Source organism: Vidua macroura, chromosome 2 (assembly GCF_024509145.1).
Source record: "Vidua macroura isolate BioBank_ID:100142 chromosome 2, ASM2450914v1, whole genome shotgun sequence".
Lineage (NCBI taxonomy): Eukaryota > Metazoa > Chordata > Aves > Passeriformes > Viduidae > Vidua > Vidua macroura.
Genome location: NC_071572.1, coordinates 30477933 through 30501911, shown reverse-complemented (window position 1 = coordinate 30501911; position 23979 = coordinate 30477933). Strand labels below are relative to the sequence as shown.

The 23979-nt window shown below is 41.3% G+C and overlaps 1 protein-coding gene across 3 annotated transcripts; it reads right to left on the bottom strand.

Annotated features, from left to right (window-relative positions):
- Nucleotides 1-3135: 3135 nt before the first annotated feature.
- CHST10 (carbohydrate sulfotransferase 10) lies at nucleotides 3136-22082 on the bottom strand. 3 transcript variants are annotated; one of them, XM_053970475.1, is made up of 7 exons: nucleotides 21622-22082; nucleotides 16679-16813; nucleotides 13811-13908; nucleotides 10881-11115; nucleotides 8543-8648; nucleotides 6199-6686; nucleotides 3136-5171 (listed from the first exon to the last, which is right to left on the bottom strand). In XM_053970475.1, the coding sequence occupies exons 2-7, from the start codon at nucleotides 16776-16778 to the stop codon at nucleotides 5101-5103; spliced, it is 1098 nt and encodes a 365-aa protein (XP_053826450.1). In that variant the 5' UTR covers nucleotides 16779-16813; nucleotides 21622-22082; the 3' UTR covers nucleotides 3136-5100. The 3 variants fall into 3 exon arrangements, with proteins under 3 accessions (XP_053826450.1, XP_053826451.1, XP_053826452.1); XM_053970476.1 differs by lacking the exon at nucleotides 21622-22082 and adding an exon at nucleotides 20935-21574; XM_053970477.1 differs by having other exon boundaries at nucleotides 3136-6686.
- Nucleotides 22083-23979: the final 1897 nt, after the last annotated feature.

The window sequence follows — 23979 nt, the reverse complement described above, 5'->3', positions numbered from 1 at the left end:
CTGCTGTTATCACTGGTCATCTTCCAGAAAAGTGAAATCATGTTTATACTCTCTGGTAGTCAAGAGAATTAAGGAACACACTGTTACTGCTCAGAAAGGAGAAATAACACCTTTGCTCCATCTTTGCTATGCAGTACTGTAACACTTGATGGAACAAAGGTCTCACCTACGAGAATGTTTCCTGATTCCATCAGAGAAGAGCAAGTGTGTGCAAGCATGCAACCGAGACACTGAGAAATGCAGCTACACTACACACCATGCTCCCTGTAAGGCCAAGAACCTATGTCCTAAAAGCTGTCAGAGTATACAAGACAGAGCTAAAGGTCTGGAACTGTGAAAGGGGGTGTGTGGAAGCCCTTTGCTCATGCTGTTTCTTTCTTTCCTGCTGCAACACTGTTCCTAATCCCCTTCCTCTTACACATTTTGAAATCTGTAGCTTTAACCACAAATATGTACCCCAATGGGTTTTAGAGCAAAGAACTAGACTGAAAAGATAATGAAAGCAGATGCTGTAGATGGAAGCAGCATACAAATAAAGGTCTGCTTTGGAGTCCTGTTCTCTCCAGAGTATTTGTGACTCTTCTTGATCATTCCCTTTTCACAAGTACAAGTGCTACAGCATTGCAAAGAACAGCCAGAAATCAAAGAAACTGAGTAAGGGCAGAGTCTGTACTCTTAACAAAATACAGGGGAATGAGAGCAAAATAAGTGGATCTAAATTGAAGCTTTGTGGTATGGCAAACTTCAAATTTTACATGCTGTAAAACCTTACTGAGAGTTATTCAAAATGTAAGAACAAAGATGCCAAATACAGAACAGTGATAATTTCTCCCTAAGTAGATTTCTGCCCAACACATGAAACATCTAAGAAGCAACCCATGCAATCTTAATGTTTCAGTCACCACTGAAGTTCATTCATGATTGATAAAAACTGCCTGTATTTTTCTTGTGTTTCTCAAAATTATGGAGAACATTTTGTATTTCCTACAGCCTCTTCCACCCTTCTGACAAGAAAAGAATGATGTGTCCTACTGCAGTGTATCATCCAAGGACCTCTCAGGACACAGGAAAGAAAACTGAAGAAAACAGACAGGCTGCAGAGAACAGGAAAAAAAGATGTTCAAGAGAAAATGTTCCTATTTCTTAAATCACAGCAGGTGCCTAACACTTGGTTGTTGAGAGAGCTAATTATCCCCCAAGAGCTTTTTCTACTTGTATGCTTTCACTATAGCTATGCATTTTTCATAGATGAGATCCACTTACTTAGGCACAACTGGGAGCCTTGGCCAGCTTCTCAGTATTAAATCACTTTCCAGAGCACGTATAGATGCCCCATGATTGTGGTTTACCTTCCCACTTGCAGATTTGCTTTGGTCCTTCCTGCAAACTGCTCAGAAATTATTTGTGCACATCCAGGGCAGTTGGCATGTTTCTGGCAGTAAGACTGGGTACTGCATTTCCAGGGGCACCGCCTTCAGGATTATTTTTCCATTATTTCCTTCCCACCTTTTATGTTTCTTTCCTCCTTTCTGTGATTTCAAACAGATACCCACAGTGGATGCTTCACACTTTCAGCCTGCCATGTGCATGCTGTCCCATCAGCATCTGCTCCTCTGACACCTACCAGGAAGCTTCAGCAACTCTCTTTCAACATGTTCAGCATCTCTGGGGGCCTTAGAAAAACTGCCCATGTTTTTTTTTCAGCATTGCTCTCCCAGACTTTGCCCTCATTGGGTTTACCAGTCTGGAATTTCTAACAGCATGGTTCCTTTTCATGACTCAAAGCAAGCACACAGATTTGTTCCCTTTCACTCCTGCCTGGATTAAAGGGGAAAATGATGATTTTTCATCAGGAAGGCCCGAACCATTTTCGTGCTTACACCAGCCAGTTGCCACTGGCTGCATGGCAGATGGCTTAATGCTGCTCTCTTCATAAGGGAAATGTCTCTTGCTGCATAGCAAAACAGGCTGCAGGCCTTTCAAAGGCACTCTGGTGGCAAAGAGATGAGTCACCTCAGGCTACTGCCACATGCAGGAAACCAAGCTGACAGCTCAGCTGCACACAACTGCATAAAACACACAAAAATAGAGATTTATACAAGGCAGCACCAAAGCTGGCTGCACACATCATGGGAGCTGAAGTCACTCCTCCTTCCAGGAGGGAGGCACTCCATTCACCAGCCCAAGCACTGCAGGCTTTGCTGCTAATAGGATCATTTCGTTCTAAAACCTTCCCCACAGCAGCAGCCCAGGAACACGCTAACTTAGGCTGAAAGGGAATTTTCCACCACCCACAAGCCTCTTTCTACCTTGCATAAATCTTCTCAAGCACAGGCCACAAAGAATCCACACCAGCTCTGCAGATAACATGTAACAAATAATTGGACACCATAAATCTCCAGCAACCAACTCCCATGTCAAGTTTCCTTTGCACCCTCACATTTCAAATAAGCACATGTTGACTTTACACCTCATTCCAGGTCCCTTCATGTTGCTATAACAAAAAAATAGGATGGGGGCTTAGCATAAATCACTACAAGGCCATTAAGCAGAAAGATCATTCCCTCTCTGTCAATTAAGAGGTATCAGATACAGGCAGATACACTGACAAGACATCCTTTTTCATCTGAGAAAATAAGCTTAAGCAATCCCTATATAATCACTCTTTTTCTCAGCAAACTTTCTGGAGCACAGATAAGATCAAAGGCTGCTTTCCCAGCCAACAAAGTTATTAACACCTCAAGGAAAAAGTGATGTTGCACAAAAGCCAGAGCTGCCTGATGGCTTCCCTAATCTGAGGATGGAGACACAACGGAACAGCAGGGAGCCTTACCCCCAGTACAAACAGGGCAGCATTTGCACATGAATCAGAAAACAACACGCTTTTTCTGGGAAGAATTCATATTTTTGAGACATTTTCTTTGACAGAACAGTTCCCAAAATAATAAAAAAAAAAAAGCACATGTATTTTTAACTACAGAAAAACATCTTCATGGCACGCAATCAGAAAGCACAGCAGTGACAATGCGCTGTGTGCTGAAGTTAAAAGGGGATAGGCATTACCATAAAGTTGTTTCACAAGCAAATAAATTCTGAATCCGTTTTCACAAGACAAACCCTCTTACTCCCAAGATCTCAAAAAACCCAGTCAGCTCAATTTTATTAGGAACGTGAAGATAACAGACCCATGCACTACAGCTGAATTTAATTTTTGTCTTTGTTAGCTAAGAGGCCAAACTGTACGGAGCAGTAGGGAAGAGAGTCCATTAGAAATCAGGAGATCCATATGAGCAGATACAGTAAAACTGTACCCCTTGAGTTTCCTTTGCAAAATGTGGACCAAGGATTCAATGGGCCAAAGGATTCAAAAGCTGCTGAGGAGAGACAACAAAGAGACACAGATGCACAAAGTAAGGATGTGAATTTGTTTTCTGAAGCTGTAACAATAATAAGAAAGAATAATCTGGGCCAGCAGTTCCAAAAATATGACATAAGTATCATCTGCAGTTTGAAAGTGGTATGCAAATAACATCTGAACAGCCAAATGATGTTTGTGCGTGCCACTGAGACTACATTTGTAAAAGCCTTGTGCAGAGTACAATCAAGCTAAAACAAACCACAAGCATTTAATTTATCATAACTGGCGTGGCAAGAGCCTCCTCCCTAACACAGCACACTCTGACTGTCCTGCCTGCACTGCACCAATTTAAGGAGAGCCCTACTACACCCTGCCAAGGACGGTATCAAAATTGCACCATTGTTACTTCAGCCATGTAAGGAAGAAAAAAAAAAAAAAAAGAAACCACGCTTCTAGAAAGAAAATATAGCTCAGGAACATATAACTGAAAGGAGAAGCTTCATTTGAATTGAAGAAATGATAACATGCATTCCAGTTCCAGCCTGAAAAGCATGGGAACACAGAGATGGGAGAGGATTATACACCTCTGCCTACGTCAGTCCATAACTCTGTTCAGAGCTCAGAACTCAATGCAGAGAAAGTTATCAGAAAAAAATATTATTACTTAATATTTATGTAGCACTTTTCATCCAGCAATTTTTAAGCAAGCAATACATTAAGTAATTTACCAAGGAAAAAGAAAAACATACATTGGCCTTCTGTGTGATCAGTAGCTTATACTTTCAGAGGAAAACAATTCTACTTTATTAAACTTTAAGGCCTGAATTTACTATACATTATTCACTGTTACATTTCAAATTGGCAGCAAAGTAATCAATCAGGTTATTAGCTCCAAAATGCATTTAGTAGTGCATTTTACTAAGTTTCCATATTAAGAAAACCACAGAAAAACCTGGAGCTGTTAACATCTTTTTGTCATTGGTTAAGAACTAACAAGTTAGGGCACTGTAATTGTTGTTAAAAAAACCAAAACAAACCAACTTGAAAAAATATCCTACCTTCCAACTTTGCCACCCTGGATTATTCTCTTGCTAATAATGCCCAGTTAATGATTTTCCTTTATTTCAGTTCATCTGTTGAGATCTTTCTGAAAACATTTCCACCTACAACAGGGCTTCCTGTTTGTGGGCAGCAGCACATGTCAGCTTGGCACAGTTTTCCTGTTACACAAGTGCAAGATGCTTCCTTGTGTTAATACAGAAAGCTATCAAAACACACAGTGGCTGGATCTAAAAGCGGATTCCATAGCACTGGCCATCATTACCATTTCTAGGAAGCAACATTACGCTGATTTGAAAATAAATCTTTAGGGACTATGATTTAAAAAATACAGTTCACATGCTCACTGCGACAGAGCAATTCCTATTTCAGATATTTGGTCTATCCCTCTTCTGGCAGCATGCTGATTTTTATTGCTGGTGAACTCAGACAAGAGACTGCTCTTTATATGACACAATACAAGCACAAGCAAATATGATGGCTGCATCCACTCAATACAGTTCTTTTTTTTTTTTTTTTTTTTAATGCATAAAATGGGTACACAAATTTAGGTGACATTTAAACTTTTAGCAAATAGCCAATTTACCATGTCAGCAACATAAATGTTAGTAATTTTTGACTTGAGACACCATGGCAGTAAATCACTGGAAAAATCAGGGATTCATCTTGTCTTCTTCTCTCCTTTAGCAGTAGGAAGATGAATTTTCAGAGGGGGATAATCTTTCTGTTCTCTGAGGTACTGAACTGGGCAAGGCTGGATATAAGAAAAAGGTGGATCTTTAATCCAAGTAAGCAGCTCTTTAATATGACATCTTGCTTTTGTATCTCCTTTATTAATCTTAACTGTTAGAAGAAAAGACAAGTTAAATTGTGTGAGAGCATCTTGTGATTATTATATGTGCTCCCACAAATACAACTGATACTTTAAATTAATTTTCCTTAACAGTTTCATATTTCTTCTATGCTCCACTTGCAGCTGGTGGTCTCACATAACTTACATAGCCAGGAGTTAAATAATCCCTTGAAAATCAAAAGTAGAATTATGAGGCTCAGTACACTAGTAGTAAATACAGTAAACACTTGGCAAAAATACAGAAAATTGGGATGTGGAACCAGTTCATTTTCTTACATCCCTAAAAACTTCTGTCTAATTAGGTTCATTTTTGGACGAACAAGAATGGGATTAGATCAACGTTATTGTAGCAGTCACATGGCAGAACATAGATGGTTATATTTGTCAAGCATTTAATTAATTTCTAGTCTTGTACTGGCCTCTCATTTACAAAGCTCATGGGAGACTACATGACTTTCTCATGAGCAGGAATCATTATGTTTACCCATGTGTCAGGGTTAACCTACAGTGAAATTGCCATCTTTACAAATACTTCACAACATTTCAAAAATGGCATTCTGTCTGGGAGGAGAGGAAGATCATAGCCCATTTGTTCTCCCTTTTTTTTCCTGGAGGGAAGAGGGGAGAAGTCAAATTCTGTATTTTAGATAACAGAGACATAATTCCTAACAGATTGCAATAATGTACGGAAAACATTGTCAGGAAACAACAACTGTAAGCCCCTACTTGTTCATATGACAAATATTTCACTGAAAAGAGGAGCAACATCAAAAAGCTAGAAAACAAATGGTCATTCTCAGCTCTGCCAGTGTTGCAGCTGGTATTCACACAGGATTAGATTAATCCATAAGACACTTTTTCAGATCTTATCCCAGGTGTCAGTTAAGCAAGAAATCAGGCTCACGATAACCAAAGAGTTTAAAATCACCTTCAAATCGTGCATAGAGGCGTCTTATGTCTCTCTTGCTAATTCCTGAAAAATACCGCTCTACTTTTGTTTTGTTGTACACTGTTATGCCTGGTGGGATTGTGGGGTATGATACCAAGTGGTCTATGCCAGCTGCTTTCAAGATATATGGAGCGTCGTCCTCCAGGGTTTCGTGGTGTCCGATCACACTGTATGTGATTTCACAAGGAGCACAAAGTTCCACATACGTTACCCAGTGAATGATGTGGTCACCAAACTGAACATCCAGCCATCGGTGATTAGGGTCCCCCAGGTAGCGCACAAAATCCTCAAACTGCAGCCCTTTGGTCTCTGTGCGATTCTTCCTGTACTTACGAATGATGCCGGGAGCAATTTCATGCCGGTACCAAGGTTCAAACCGAGGATTGTGCACAAACTTGTCCTTAAACGCAGAAATAAGTCTTTCAAATGGATCTCTAACAATAAAAAACTTGAAGTATAAATTCAGTCTAGACAGAGGAAGAAAAAAATTAAATAATTAAGGAAAGTGTTTAGCATATACTTACAAAATGTACATGAACTCTGACCACAGACACAGCAACATGAATCTTAGAACAGTTGCCTCAATATTATAATCAATAGGACTAAATGCAATTTCTGTCTTTTTACTAGCAGTTTTTACATACAGGACAAAGAAGAAATGGTTAATCCTAGTTTTCACATTTTATTCAAATCGAAGGACTTTAGCTTATCTCAATCCATAATAAACAGGAGACAAAAGACACTGAGAGCTCCAAGTTAAAGATATTTGTAATGTCATGTGATCAAGCTCAAAAAGCCAAAATACATAAGGACATGGAGAAAAGTGCATTGGTGCAGCTAAATGCATATAGAAGGCTGCATTTTTCACTGGTAGGAAGTTAGATAAATTGCTGCTTAAGTACAAAGAAGTTAAGACGAATTTTGATGTTTCGTCATGCTTTCAATAATGGCTGAAAGCACCACTGAAACATGAGACCACAGTTTTCAACAGAATTTAATTTAATACTGTGATACTGTAATATGTAATATTCTGTAGTCAGATCATATGTAGGAGAAATAAATTTAAAACAAAGTTGATTTCAATAAATAGCTAAGAAAAGAGATTGAGAGCTCAGTCCTCACTGAAATAAGGATGGATGGACTGGACGTGGATGGCTTCTTCAGCCTGTACACCACTTGCATCATACTTCAGATACTCCTGACTTACTCCTAGCCAGGCAGGGCTAACAGAGGTCAGCAAACTGAGTCAACAAATCCACACCATCCTGCTTTCCACACCTAAAACTCTGGCAATTTCAGATCCAAACCAAACCCATGTTACACACCTCCAGCATAGCTTCCATGCTGAGCAAAATGCAGCAATCCAAGCAATAATGGATTCAACTTCATATATCCTAAATAGGGCTTACCCCCCGGTGAACAGCTCCTTTCTGCAGGGCTGCTCACAGGGAGAGAAACAGATCCACGTTCTCTAGAATGCAGTGACCGTATTTTCCTTTGCACAATATCAACACAATCAAGTGACCCCAATTCTACAGGCACAGCTGTGACAAATGTCCTTGTGCCACTGCATGCAACAAAAACCCTTGGGCTGAGCTCTACTAACATGTAACACAGGTATAAAGGGCTGACTTTTCAGAATGGTGTAATGCACACAAACTCATGCAAGCACATGCTTACAAGTGTCCACTGTCATCCTATGTCCTGTTGCCATGTTCCCACCCCTTACAGGGATAACACATGGCATAGGCTCTAGCAGAGATGAGAGCAGGCACAGTTAAAAATCTAACTAAAGTAATGTAGAAGTTCTATTGCAGAGTATTTTTGGCTCTGAAAATAACCAGAAGCACTTAAACAGGAAGACAAAGTGGTTCAGCTGAATGGAAAATATTCTGGGGCTAAGAAGCACTAACAATTGAAATCTAACCAGCTCAATCCCAGTAAGTAAGTCTGCTGCAATGACAATCTTACCTGTAGGCAGTAAGGTTTACCATACGAGACATCAGGATTGGCTGTCCAATTAAACCTTTGACTCTGAAGGTCAGCTATCTAACAACTAGGTAGGCACTGAATTACAGAAACCTTATATCCCAGGGAGTTGGTTGGCTCACCTAACTAAATCACAAATTACACTGGTGTTCTCCTTCAAAGCCAGTGGGAAGGCAGATACAGCAACATCTGTGAGGATAACAGAATAGTGCCATAATACAAGTGATGGAGCAGAAACCCTGCTGCCCTCAGTTTCAGATGCAGACTTCAGCTTGATTGCTCATAACACCACTGACCTCAAACCCCTCCCACACTCACTGGCAGGGCCACTTACCGTTTTTTAATTTCAGAGTCACTGAAAGAGGACAAGCGTGGAAGGCCATTCTTCTCATGATCATGTACAATGTTTTCTGGGATCTCTTCTATGGAAGAAAATGCTCCTGGACAAGTCAAAATGAGAGAGTGAGTCATTCAAGGGAAAAAAAAAAAAAAACAGTGAGGATAAGCAAGCATGCATGCCTTTGGCTGACACTTTTATGTCTTTCTCTTTTCTTTATTTTTACCATTTAAAGGTACTATGTTTAAAACTGTTAAATTATGAGAGAGTCTGACTGCGAAGCTGAAAACTCTTAAAATTCTTCAGGGTATGTGACATCAAGGTCCAAGACCAAATGGCCCCAAAATTCTCAGAAAAGCATATTCTACAAATTTCATCAGCAATTATGTCTAAGCCTGTAACTCCTCACATGTCAGTGTCCCCATTCTCTTTCCCTCTGCCTGCACATATAAATGGAGGAAGACTTTCAGGATTAACTCAGAAGAAGGAACCAGCTTTTTGGCTGAGCTTCAACCACCAACAAAAATAAATGCTATGAGCTGCTTTTGGAACTGTTTCAATGCAAAAGTACTTTGCTTTCAGGATTCATAAAGTTTTTTTAACAAGTATGCTGTGCTGAAACAAAAATTCCAATCAGAGAATAGTCCAGATTAAAAGGCACTAAAATTAACAACATAAGTCTCCAGATACTCATTTCTGCAAGCACACGAGCTGACAAAAAAAATAACGTCACTTAACTCTGCTGTGTTCATTTTAGTATCCTGATCCTGGAAGGTTTTATGACCTTGAGAAACATCTCATGTGGCCCCCTGGGCTTTAGGTATAAGCCTTCACACAACAGCATCGTTTCAGAATATCAACCTGCAACAAGCACAGGGTGCTACAAAACAAGCCTGTTAAGTGAAAGCCTCTACAGCCTTCTTGTTTCCAGAACTGAAGTGAATAATACACACCACTCAGCTGCTCAGTTTTCCAATTCTTTTTTCCTGGAGGGGGCAGGGGTGAGGGGTGAAGACTGTATTTTATCAGTTTCAAGTTTTCAATTGTATATTTTGGCACCATAGGTGAATCACATGTGGACAACAGATGTCAGATGAGATACCCTCAGAAACCGATACCTTGCATTCATTGAGAGAACATAGTCAGCACAAGCAGTAGTAAAGTTAGCTCCCTCACAGCACCACTGTTGCATTTCCCCCTCCTGAACCTCCAAATACCACTAAGGTATTTGGACATAAATTATTCCCCCTCAAGTATCAGCCTTGCCTTCGGAGTCTACCAAAAGAGGAGAAACTTAGGTCAACTACAGCAGTAGACTTCATCAGCAGATACCAATGCACTGGCAGCTTAAGGCAAAAGAGACCAGTGTTTATGTGGAAGCAGTTTTCTATCATTATCCAACATGACAGAACTAGGAAACTCAAGGTGAAACGTTCCCTGCTGTTCAGATGTGAGTTATCCTCCACTCAGCATAGCCAATACGTGCCTGCCCATCCTGAGGCATTCTTTGCATTTATCTCTCAAATGCTGCTAAGAGCAGGTACTTCCAATGCCCACACATAGTTCCATATTTAGTACTTTGAGTGTGGCTTTCATAGGTATTAAGAAACATGCACACACATAGGTATGGGAATATCTGCTAGATTTTTAGCTCACACCCATAGACCAAGGATGAAATTAACATTGAAGTTTTTAATGTTAGTACTGCTTGCTAGAAAAGCTTTGCTGAGGGACACAGCTCATTTGCTAATTATTCAAACACACTCGTCCCTTTATTCTTTCTTTCACCATCTTTTATAAAATACCTTTGGTGACCAAACTATTGTGTTAAGCACCTCAAAACTTTCGTAACTCTTTAGATGGTTCACTGACAGAACACACACAAGATTTCAGCAAGATAGACCAACAGGAGCTGCCAAGTTTTAACTGGCTTTCTTCATGGCTAAAATATCTAGTTAAAAGTCACTGGCCTTTAGCCAGAAATTTCATTGTTACTTAGCAATTATAATACCTTGTCACACACTTTCAAATTCTATAATTTAGTGCACCCCTACAAAGATAAGAAACCTACCTACTACATACATATGGGTACTCTGTCATGACTCAAATAACTTTAGAGCCAAGTAATAACAATACTTACTTTTACAGAAAGAACAGATCTAATTTTAAGGGGATGTTTTGAATGGAATAAAAATAACTGTGATAAATAAAAAGCTGAAATTAAGTATCAGTGTACAGACATGCAGAAAGAATCCATTTCAGTTGCCCCAGTTAGAGCAATTCCATTTCCTCCTCCTCCTCAAAGAAACCCACACACCCACAGAAAAGTTGGTACCATTTAAAACAATCAAGACTTTTTTCCACTGAGTGTTGCCCACTTTTGGCGTCTGACAAAACAGGATCTTGTGCTTGTCACACACAAATATTCGGTCCAAGACGAATTTGGAAACTGCAGTATGAGAGAGATCTCTCAATGCAGTGTCTCTGCAGACATTCCTGAGAAGCTCAAGTCTTTCCATATGAACCAGGGGCTGGCGGATCAGATTTCCTGAAAAAGCTTTTCCAGTTGGCTTTATGAAATGCAGAGGAGAAAGAAAAAACAAAAGTTAAAGATTTTAGTTTTCAGATCAAATTCTAAAGTATAAAAATCCCCAAACTATGCACCCTAATGACTCCCAGATTCACGATTAAAACATTGCTACGTATTAACTAAAGGAGTAGCCCACAGTTTGCTTCCTGTGCTGCTGCTGTACTTTGGTTCAGCTCTTAAGACATTACATGGTAGTATACAGTAGTAAGAGCTTTTCCATACAACAATTTAAGTCCGCTGCACAGCAACAGAGCCTTATCTGTGTGGATAAAACATGCTTTGATCAAATACTGGAACTCCCACAGAGTTTCAACAACCTGTAAGAAAGCTTTTGAGAGGTTAGGACAGGAATTTCAACATAAATTATGCTTTACGCTCTGAGAAGATGGGGCTGACCATGGTGTGATTCTTAGGGACATCCTGTGCAGGCTAAGAGTTCAACTGCATGATCCTTGTGGGTCCTTTCCAACTCTGAATATTTTGTGACCCATCTGGCTGTGAAAAAATTTAGGATAAAAGTTCTGTGTTGTTGTGTTGTTTTCTAGCACCTGTAGGCATCCAGTGTTTCCATTTATCCAAGTTGACATAAAATCAGGTAAATAAAAATGTGAACAATGAGCATCAGTGTGACAAATAAAAGTAGCAGGATACCGTTCCCCAAAAATGGATGAGCTGTTTCTCATGTCTCATTTTTATGAGACTAAAGAACCACAAGCACCTTTTGCCTCACAACTAGTGGAGAGGAAAAAGGAACTTCTCTACTTAAAGAGGTGATAGGAAAGTTGAAATTTCTACTGACAAATTTTCACCTTTCCACTAACTGAATGGCAATCCCCAATATAAATACAGATTAGGGGATGAACTGATTGAGATCAACCCTGCCAAGGACTTAAGGATACTGAAAAGTGAAAAATTGGGTATGTCCTGGCAGTGTGTACTTGCAGCCCAGAATGCCAACTGCACCCTGGACCGCATAAAAAAAGTACAGTGGCCAGCAGGTCAAAGGAGGTGATTCTCCTCAAGTACTCTGCTCTACTGCCACCTGGAGTGCTGCATGCAGCCCTGGGGCCCCAGCACAGGAAAGACATGGACCTGTTAAGGGAAGGTCCAGAGGAGGCCATGAAGATGGTCCAAGATGGAGTACCTCTCCTACGACGACAGGCTGAGACAGCTGTGGCTGCTCAGCCTGGAGAAGAAAAGGCTCCAAGAAAACCTCACTGCAGCCTTTCAATGCTCACAAGGGGTTTGTAAGAAAGACAGACTTTTTACTAGGGCCTGCAGTGACAAGACAGGGGGAATGATTTTCAACTGAAAAAAAAGCAGGTTTAGACATTAGGAAGGATTGTTTTTTCCTCTGAGGGTGGTCAGGCACTTGAACATGTTACCCAGAGAAGCGGTGGATGGCCCACCACAGAAATGTTCAAGGCCAAGTGGGATGGGACTCTGAGCAACCTGGGCTAATGAAAGGTGTCCCTGTCCATAGCAGAGGGCTTGGAACTAGATGATCTTCAACAGTCCCTTCCAACTGAAACCATTCTGTGATTCTATGATTTTAGGTACCGTGTCCAAACTACAGATGAAAAAGGAATTATTTTACTTTTTGTCCCAACCTTTCATAAGGAAAAAAAAAATCTGCTTTTTCTGTTTGTTATTCTTCTCCAATACCTCCTGCTCAGAATGTAATCTGAACCATCTGTCAGATTATTTTATCTGTCCAAACAATTCTTTCTGCATGTAACCAAAATTAATGTTGTTAGTCCACGTTCCATGCTGTCAGGAAGTCAAGAGGGAATTGTTTTAGATCCAGAAACCTTATTATCCTCTTCCATACTAGTAAAGAAAGCTATTAAATCTCTCTATACATACCTACCTTCCACTGAACAAAGTGTTTTTCCCAAGTATTTTGAAGGTAACTGAAATTTTGTGCTTTTGAAAAATGAAAACAAAAAGAGTCATGTTTACACAGCTAACCTACCTTCCATGCTGCATCACAAAAATACTTTAAACACAAGATGACTTATGTACTAATGCAAAAAAAGAAAAAAAAAAGATTTAGTGAACTTTGGAATTGGTCTCAAATTTACATTTGTATAAAGGATTTTCAGAGTTTAATTGTCAATTTGCTGAAAGCACAGAACTATGCATCTAAAAGATCAACTGGTATTGACTACTATTGTGTTCATGTTCTACTTTGGAAAATGCTGAAATGTGAAACAGAAAGAGCACAAAATACAAAGAAGAAATTGACAGTGATGAAAAGAAACAGAGAGATTGGGCAGAAGTCTAAGAGAATAGAGCAGACACAGGCTTGCCCTCAACAACCACAAACCTGATTGCTATGGCAAGACAGAACACAAGAAATCCAAAACTGGGCCATTATATTAAAAAGGCTAATAAAAACAACTGTCCTGACTTGATGAAGGAGTACTGTAACAATTTTCTCCTAGAAATGGAAACACATTAAGTTGAATAATTCAGATGAAACAAGACAGCAGGTTACTGTAACAAACCAGCTTTGTGAAGTAAAAATGAATTCTGTCGGCTCTATCTAAATAGAACAGTCTGAATAAAAAATTCCTGTCTAGCAATTCATCTTAACAGCAGGAAGCCCTTCCATAATCTCTTACTTTCTTCTACTCTTTAATACACATAACCCTTATCTCAACAATATGCACCTGGAATTCTTCAGGCCAATGTTTTTCCTCTGGCACATGTACCTCCTCCACTTTTGTAACAGCTGTCAGTATCAATGGCTCTTGCTTGGCACCATAGCCTAAAGAAGGGAGAGATAACAGCATTACAGAAGGTGAGGGGAAAGTACCTATTTTTGCTTTACAACTAAAACACATGAACTTTACTGTCTGTATTAAACTTCCAAAACACCCTAGTGTTTCTACATGGAAAGGTACTAGACAAGACAGACACAGACTATGAATATTTTAAAGGATGTACTCTGAGAATTTTGGATGCAACTTTATTTGAGTTTTATCAAAGAAACATACCCATTATATTTGACTTGTTTTTTTGATTGTTTTCTTTGCTTTTTTCTAAAAAGTGTGCAGAGACATCAAACTCGAATCCAAATCGCAATTGATAGACAATTTGCTATAACTATATGGACTTGTGCATAGCAGATTTTTGTTTTTCAATGAACTTGCCAAAGCATGTCCAAATAAAAACTTAAATCTATCAGGTTCCTCTCTCCCCTTATGCTAGTAAAAAAGTTTCTTCTTTTGTAGACTATTAAAATTGCAAAAAGAAAAGTGTCGCTATGGACACCCTTTTATTTCTGTGGTACTCTAAGTAAGCACCTATAATCAACAATAAAGATCCCCTCTTCCTTTATTACTTGGACCGATGGCCTTCCTTAGAGAGTCTCACAACAACAAACTCAGCTAATATTCTTTTTTAGTGATTTTAGGACAGCTAATAGTTTGAGACCAAATTAAACCATGTAAAGAAGAACTCTTTTCATCTTTTGCATTTAGTATGGTACAGAAAAGCCAAAAAATAACACAAGGTTTTAGCTTTAGTCTACACAGTGCAGAAAAATAAAAAATAATTTGAAGCAGCTTTTCCTAACTACAAAGCAAAAATAACATGTTTTCTCCCTGAAAATTTATTTCCATCCATATTGGATTACTTTTCCCTTCACACAGATTCTTCTATGAATAATGCTTCCTCATCTGCATCCACAGGGGCTTACTGTTTTATGGTTGAGAAAATGTGTGCACTGCCTATGTCCTTTTCTTCAGGGAGTACTCTACTCTGCCTACGTTGGATTTTAACAAAGGGCATGCATGGAAAAGCAAGTTAAAACTGAAAGCAATGTAAGCATTCAAGCATTCAGAAACTGTAATTGTTGCTGTGCACAGACTTGCTTCATGGTGTTCTTCTGTAAAATACAAGTAATCTGATTCAGTGAAAGAGCAGCTAAACTATTTTTCCACTATCATTGTGTAAAAGCATGCCTGTAGATGCTACTAGGAACGATGGACAGAAACTTGCTCCTTAAGAAGTTCCTATTGCTCATGCACCCAAGACATCAGTAGAAGGCTTAAAGAAAAGAACATTGATTCACTGAGCATCTGCTGGTTTTATTCCTTCTGCTAGGAGGACACATCCAAATAAGAAAAATTTCTGACAAGTCATATTTTATTAAGTCTAGAAGAGGTTCTCCAGGATTTGCCATCCTGTTTGGACTTCCTCCAAAATTCTGTTGGTATATTCAAAGTATTTCCCTTAATTAGTTTTATTACAAACATCCCAACACATATATACACTTAACTATAGTCATGCCTTTGCAGGACAAGCTTAAGAATTTATGTATTATCTGCTCAGAAAACTATTCAATAGGAGTGGAAGATTCAGCATAGGAAAAAAAAAGAGAAAAAACTTGGCAAGCCAAGATAATAAAAAGCAAATAAATGCAGAGGCTATGCTCTAGTAATTATTTTTTAAACTACATTTTAATTTTCCTGACAAATTCTGATGAAAAGAAACACACAAGGAATACCTGAGCTGGGAAACTAGAGTTGTCATAGAGTGAAATACTGAAAGATATAACTACCTAACATAAGACTAGCTGATTTGCAGATGTACGAGGACAGAACAGCTGGGTCGAAGGAAAGCTAAATTAGTCTACATTTCTCCTCTGTAAGACTTGCTGAATAAATCTTCACATAGATGCATATTATTTAGAAAGGTACATCTAATGTATTTATCCATTATCAAGTAATTGAAAAACATGGCACAAGTGTCAATTCTTCAAAAGTTGCATATTTTTTACATGTCTTAGGAAGATGCAGAAACACAGATCTCTTAAGACTCGAAGCATTCATCACCTTCACCCAAAACTCTCTCTAGGGTAGCTTTGTAAGAGCAGCTCCCAAGCAGACACAAAAGTAACATACTGTGTGGTGTCATCAATCATCAAATGGCTTAAATTCCTCATCATCTTAATAACATCTCAGCTACTTAAGCTGAGCAAAAGCTTATAAGCTGTTTACAAGTCAATCAGCAGGGGATAAAACTGAACGCAAGAAGCAGGCCAGACGTGGCTAGGCAAAGTGCATTGCAAATGAAATAAAACTTTCCACAAGTTTTACATAACGCCTCAGCCAGAAGACAAGCAGTGACAGAAAGACAGAAATTAGTATCATGTGAAATGAACTCTTCAGTACCCTCTGAGTCTCTTCTGACTTTAAACAGGTAATAGTGCTCTGTTGTTTTTGCACATAACTTCTACCCCTAGTAGATAACAATACTGAAACTAAATGCATTTGAAAAAGCAGACCCGCCAAGACAGTACTGCCAAACATGATCCCTTCTGTTCTTAACCACCAAAAAAATCTCCGGTGATGTTAGATTTGCAAGAAAAGGAGCTGAATATCAGCACTGTCACTTCCAGAAATTTAGTTGTTCTGTTCTCAGTCCTAATGAAGAAGTGATAACATGCCAAGAACTACTTTCATAGAAAAGAGTATTTTTGTGAAGCACTATTCAGTTTTTTGTTTCCCTTCAAACATTAAAGCTAAACTTACCATCTGGGTCTTTAAAAGTCAATGTGATAAACTTGCTAGCAACCATGAACATGAATATCACCCAAAAGCATGCAGCTAGCAGCAGCCACTGGTGGTGCATGTTGTCAGATGTGAGCCATATAAAGTTGGCACTCCCTGTTTGAAACAGAAAAGATTGACACATTAATTATTTTTGTTACAGTTTAGAAAAAATACTTTCCAGAACCAAAAATAAAAAAAAAACTTTAATATGTATGTGTGTCATAAAACATAGCAGTAGATTCCACGTTTAACTTTTTGTCCATTCAGCCATATTTTTAAGCAACATTGAGGCTGAGACAATGTAACCACTGACTGCTATCAAAGGGAGGCTTCACTCCTTCACCCCTGTGTACACATTCCCCACTCCTGCTTGTGCTGGGAACAGCACTGTCTGTCTGACTGCTTGGGGACATAAATCAAAAACCCCATTTTTTTTAAATAAGAGTTTCCCTTTGACTCAGCTTAGCAAGACAGCCCGTTGTAGGAAAGGAAGGGAGAATGAAACAAGCTGTGCTCTCAGTGGTACATGTAACATTAACACTATACTTGGTCATCCCAAGTAAGCTTACGACATATAACATGGACTCTTCCCCTGCCCAGCCTACAGAAATTACAGGCTGGAAGCTACCAAGCTGGAACACTAAACTTAGGCTGACCCAATATTTTTCAGTTTCCTTGCAGCACTGCCTACTACCTGTAGCTGTTTCCCTCCAGGTAAGCCTCAAAGACAGAACTTCCTCGGGAGTGCAGGAAGGGTTACTCAAACAATTGAGACAGCAGTTTTAATGTGCAAAGAAACCACCCACAGGAACCAACTGAATACACACAGTTCTATCCTGATTTTTCAAACTGCTGTCTTAATAATTTTTTTTTTCTATGGATGTAAGATTAAATATAAGGAAATCAATGATAAAAAACATTGAAATTCCCAGCCACTAAGAGAAATAGAAAATATTAGGCTGTATCTTAAGCTGAATTTCCAACTTCTGATGGGCAATACACACGGGGGTGGACACCAGGTATCTGTGAAAGCTCTACTGCAAATTAAAAAAATGACCTACATCCAAAACCTACAAAAATATAGCACTATTGTCTCTACTGTTGCTGGAGAGATAAGACACCTGAGGCACTGAACTCAGGTGCTGAAAAGAGTGAATGCTTCCTTTTGAGAACACATGCAACACAACATCCAAGCATTTAACCAAAGAGGATCTGATACAAAAATCTCATACAATGACATCCTCACTACAATCCTGTAACTAGCAATAGGATCAAACTCAGTCCTAAAGTAGCCACATGCAACTTCAATGAGAGAGTCATTGGTTTGTGATCACAATTTCTATACTGGCATTTAAGTTAATTGCCAAGGAATACAAGAAATGCCCTCATTCCCAGTTATGATGCAAAAAAAAAAAAAAAATGTTAGTTAACACTTCTAAGGAAGTTTTTATTAAGTTTCTCAGTCATATACCAGTATTCCACTTTCTTCATTCCCACAAAGCTTCAATAACAAAAGTAAGCCTGGTTTTGATGTTGTTTCAGCATGTCCACCTGCAACATCACTACTACTGCTACAGGTGCCAGTGCTTTTCCAACTAGCTTTTGCCTTCCAGCAATGCAAATATTTTCAGGAAGAATTCTCTCCACAGCTAACAGCAGTGAACCATCTTCAGGATATGCTGAAAACCTGTGCAGGCAGTCAAGCACTGCCTGTTCAAAACAGACTTGGGACCCAGACAATGTATGCAAAATGGGTAAGAGGATGAAAAGAACCGAATATTTCCAGTTAAAGGAAAAAAAAAAATAAATCAGCAATTATGGCAGTGTTCAGGCCTACTTTTATCTTCTCATTTTTCAGCTCAGCTTCTGAAAATTTCTTTCTTTGCCCCCTCTTCTTTCTTGAGTCCATTTTTAAGTGCTTCTAGAAACATGACATCTAAGTATCAACTGTCTTTTGGACACTTGCAGGTGCTGTGACCTCCATTAAGACAATGTTTTTCATCTCCTGTTTTTTGCTGCAATTCCCTGGCTGACAACTGATCATGCAACATCCCAAACATGTTTATTCTTCATGATCTGGAAAACTGTTGACCAGGAAATACAAATATTGTAGGAATTCCATCAGACTGGCCTCTTTTCAGCTAAGTAGTTCAAAAGTTATTCCCATCCTACCACTGCACTAGTGCAAGCCTGCCCTAAGATTCATGCTGAAAACCACCATGTCTCAAAGGTCCTCATTTTTCAGTCTGCTGTGAAATGCACCATCTTCCACTTAAGCACTGAGATTTGTTACCTTTACTCTCAGACATTGCATTCATTTCCAGCTCTCACAGAAGACAAAAATTCAGATATGATATCAAGACATAGAACTGTAGCAATGACATTTTTTATTTTTAGGTAGCTCTGCTAAATCCATGAGAACTGTTCAACATTCAAAATGCTGAATGCAGCAGACTGACAGAAGCTTGCAGAGAACACTCTGCAGGAGGAAAATCTCTAACAATCAGCTACTGGCTTTTCAGAGGTATAATGAAAAGTCTGGGCCAAACCTCTCTGCCCGACTCAGTATATTTGTCCTAGATAAAGCAGGGTAGAAATGGCCTCCAACATTCACAGCATCCCTGCTAGTCTGCCCACTTCTGCAACAGTGATGGATGCACACCATTCAGTAAGGACTATTGATCTATATCCCCTTATGTAATTTATGTATTGGATTTCTAAGAAATTGTGTTAAATCACATGGGAAATGCAGTTCTTGTGTGCTCTGACCTGAAATGCAGTTAGTAGAGAGAGGACCCTGCTGCCAGGTCCTGTGCTGCAGGGACAGGAAAACATTTCAGCCAGTCACCTACAAGCAGTACAATTCTCACCTTAAGGACAGGGCTTAGAGAGCAGGAAAGGGTCAGAACTGCAGCCCCATCCATAAAGAACCACCACTTTTACCCTTCAAGAAGTGGAAGCTAAGAGGAAAACATTAAGCAGTTTTGTCTACTCTTTTTTTTTTTTTAATGTGCACAGGAAATCTGCAACCATACTCATGAATGTAAGAGTCTTGTCAGAGGATCTGTCATAATGTAATTATGATGTTACTACAGTGTTACTTCTAGCATCCTAAAGTATATCTGTATCAGCAGCTCATCACTGATCTCAAGAAGCAGAACTATTCAAAGTTACAGACAGGAGTACCTCAGCCATTATGCTCGCTTAAATGTAACGATCAGTACTTTAAAAAAAAATAATGTGTTTATGCTGTTTCTCTGTCTCTACCTTAATATTTTTGTTGTTTTCACATAGGGCAGTTACATTTCCTATTTTATCTCTAACTTTACTGCATTTCTGTTGCCTCTCCTGCACTTATTTTCTAGTAAATACAGGTACTAGTTTCTGTTTTTTCTCTTTAAAAGGCTCCTTCAGCTTCCAAAGCAGTCTTTATTTCTGATTGTCTAAAACACAATTTTTCTTTACAAGTAGACAAAAGCAAGAAATATCTTGAAGGTTTAGTCCATTTTCTCACAATGAAATACACAGCTCTCTGGTTAGTTTCTCCCTCTTATTGCAATTCTACACTTTTTAGGAGCATGAGATTTCAAAACTCCTGTCCCTACCCATTCCTCTGTCCTTCCCTCTCAGGGCTACCACAAAGGCAAACTGTCACATAACCCTCAGATTAGCCCGATGAAGGGTTTTGCATGAGAAAAAAATGGGATCACCAACACACACACCCTAACACAAACATAAACCAAAGATCGAGACACAGAGTTGCAGGCTTGACCCAAGGCCCGCAAGTAACCTGCTACCTCGAATAAACACTCATTCTTTGCAGAAGACTGCTGTCTTCAAGTGAACGATGGGACAAAGGGCGAACGATGTAAGCAGCATTAAAACTCAGTGCACAGTCTCTGGCTCTGCAGCTTATGCTGCTTGCACAGGGGCTCCTTGGCAGGACAGTCCCTGCACGCATCGTCAATGGCAGTGACACGCCAGGAGGCTCAAACTCCCAACTGCTTGCCCATCAGCACATGACGACTCACATCACTGGAAATGGAACTGGTAAGGAAGGCCAAGCAACAGCTAACTGGGACAACCTACTTCATTTTCATCAATGCTTCCTTTGTGTTATTTTACAGGTAAGAAAATCTGGCCAATTTGTTACACTTAAAAAAAAATTCAGACTAATATATATCACAGACACTCCTTTGGCAAGCTGCGTGGCGCTACTTAACGTTCTAACATACATTGTAACAGGCTGGTTCTTTCCTAAAGCTCTCCTCCTCCCGAGGGCACCAACAGGCCTGTGTGTCTGCTCTTCCAGCTCCTGCTGGGGCCCGGAGCGCTCCCTGCGCGCGCAGTTCACCTGTCAGCGGCATGTGAACCAAGGACCAGGGCAGCAGCGCCGGCACCAGCTGCGGCACCCACCTCGGCCCGGGGCAGGCCCGGCGTGCGCCCGTCCCGCGGCCGCGGGCTGCGACCGGGACGCTGCGTCCCCCCCGCACGCCGTGCCCTGTCTGACACACACCAGCTCCCAGTCCAGCGGGCACCCCGCGCTCTTCACTGCTGGGAACGGCAGCTTCCAGGCTTAATGGGGGCTCCATTCATTCCGTAAGACCAGAGCGGTCCCCGCCAAGAAGAAGGGTCAGGACCGTGCTCTGACCGGCAGGGGACGAGCCGAGGCAATGCCCAGCGCCAGTCCCAGCCCGGCTCCGGGCGCAAGGACCTGGGACGAACAGACATAAACTTTTCCCGTTCTGGAGGAGGACGACGAAGCTGGGTGGGCTTCCCCTCACCCGGCAGAGACGGACAGCACATGCCCGCAGCGCCCGCTGGCTTCCCCGCCCGACCCGGGGTGCCGGAGGAGCCTCTGTTTGGGGCTGGCGGCCGCCAGGCCTCCCCCCGCGGCCCTGCCCGGCCCCTCCCCGGCTTACCGGCCCTCCAGCGCCGCTGCGCGCAGCCCCGGCCCGCGGCGGCGGGGTCTCGCCTCACTCGGCGGCACGGCCGGCCCGCTCGGGCGGCCCCGGCTGCCGGCGCATCCCCCCCGCCCGGCTGCGGGCGGCGGCGGCTCCCCGGCCCCGCTCAGCCCCTGCCGCCGCCGCCCGGCCCTGCCGCCGCCGCCTCCATCTCCTCCCGGGGCCGCGGGCAGGCCCCAGCCCCGCCGCCGGGAAGGGGAGGAAGGTGAAGGCCGCCGCGGGGACGGCCCGGTTCGGCTGCGAGAAGACGCAGCGCCGCACCCGGCCGCCCGAAGGCGGGAGGGAGGGAGGAATGGAGGAATAGAGGGCGGGCTGGGCAGCTCTGCCCTCCCCTCCCCGCCTCTTCCCTCCTTCCCCTCGGGCGGGCGTTCCAGCTGGACTCAGGAGTATACCGTTGTGTACGTGTGTTTGGGATGTTACGTTTGGGTTTTTTAAACTGTTAAAATATCTTTCGTAGACAGATACGCTCATGTTTAAAAAATATATATGCATCTGGAAATTACAGAATCATTTATACTGGAAAAGACCTCTAGGATCTTTGAGTCCAACCGTTCCCCCAGCACTGCCAAAGCCACCACTAAACCTTGTCCCCGAGGGTCACGTCCATATGGTTTTTGAACGCATCAGGAAGGTGATTTAGCCGTTGCCCTTGGCAGCCTCTGCCAATGTTTGACAACCTTTCCATGAAGAAATTTTCCCAAAAAATTTCAACTTGAGGTGCAATTTGAGGCTGTTTCCTCTGGTCCCATCACTTGCTACATGAGACATGAAATCTGTCCTCGTCTGGCTACAACCTCCTGTTAGGGAGTTGTGACCAATAGGGTCCCTTTCCATGTGACTTCCTCCCTGATGTTTCTCCAAACACCTCTTACTGTTCCATTTTCTGAAGCCCACCATCAGGCAGGAAAGTTGTCCTTGGTCAGGCAGGAATGAAACAATTCACCCAAAAGCAGCTGGCAGAGCCAGGCATTCCCCAGCCCCTCACCCTGACACGGCAGACACAGAGTGGGTGCAGGTTCCAGGAGAAGAAAGCTGCCCTAAAGCACTGTGAAGAACAGCTGTAGTGTGATGGCAGGTGTTATCTGAATGCTGCTGTAGCCCAGCCCAGGCTCCTTTTCCCCCAAAGGCACTGTGTAGTGCACACAGTCACTGCACGCAGCTGTGCATTCAGTGCTCTGCTCACTGGACAATGCTCACCTACAGGACTCTGATACCCACAAACACCATCAAAACCAGGTGTGGTGATGTGTTTCTTTTTAAATAGGTCCTCTTGAGGACATATTGCAGTCTTACAGTGCACTCGTCCCTGTTAGAGGAGGATTTAGACCATGATCTGATCCATGCATTTTCAGACTTGACTACTGTGGTACACTTTGCTGAAACCTGACCAAGGAAGTCCAAGGATTCTGTCACTGGTACAGATACCATGGCCAACCTATGGAGTAGAACAGGTTAATGCAAATATGTTAGCAACCATGTGTTCAGTGCTATGCTGATGGCTGCTGGTCTCCAGTGAAGCAGCAGAAACATTTTCTCACTGGGAACCAGTGGCCAAAAGCCAGTAATCAGAAACCTAATTCTCTGCCTGACTGTGTTTGTTTGTATCAGCACCTTGGGACACCACATCCTTGTGCATCCCTTCCTCTCTGCCTGTGAAGTAGAAATGATGATTGTGACAGTTGCCTTTTTAGCAAAGCACATTGGAAATCTGTGGCTGTCATCAGTCTGAGTCTTGCACAGGCTAGAAAGCTGCTCCTTTCTCCAGGTTTCAGTGATGACTACAGTTGCAGCTACACATGGATTTATTAATAAGCAGTCTCCAGCTGTGGAACCAATTCCTGCCAGATTATCAGGCTCAACCTAGGAATTTTAACCTTTCAAGGATGTTGTTACTGACACGTATAATAATTAATCCAGTACAAAAGAGACCAATTTTCCAAATTAAGCCCAGTTAATACGCTTTGTTGTGAGTAATCGGGCCTGAAAGTGTCTGATGAAGTTGAAGAATGTGTTGCATAGGCAACTGTACTGTTGGATTATACAGTTGCTAGTTCAGGCCAACAGGATTCTTGCTACTAATAATGCTAAGCTGTAGTAGGGTTTAGTGCTTTAAATAGGCAGCAAAATCAATGTGTGAGTCTGGGTTCTTTTCAATACGAGAGAATTTTTACATTGCCAGAGCAATGTAAAGGATAATTGAGCTGGTGAAAAGTCACCCTGCTCTCTCTGGAATATTCTAGAGTGTCTTTCTCAGATAGATGATGCTAAAGCCAATGGAAGTGATGTACCCATTTTTTCTGTAAAGACATGGGCCTA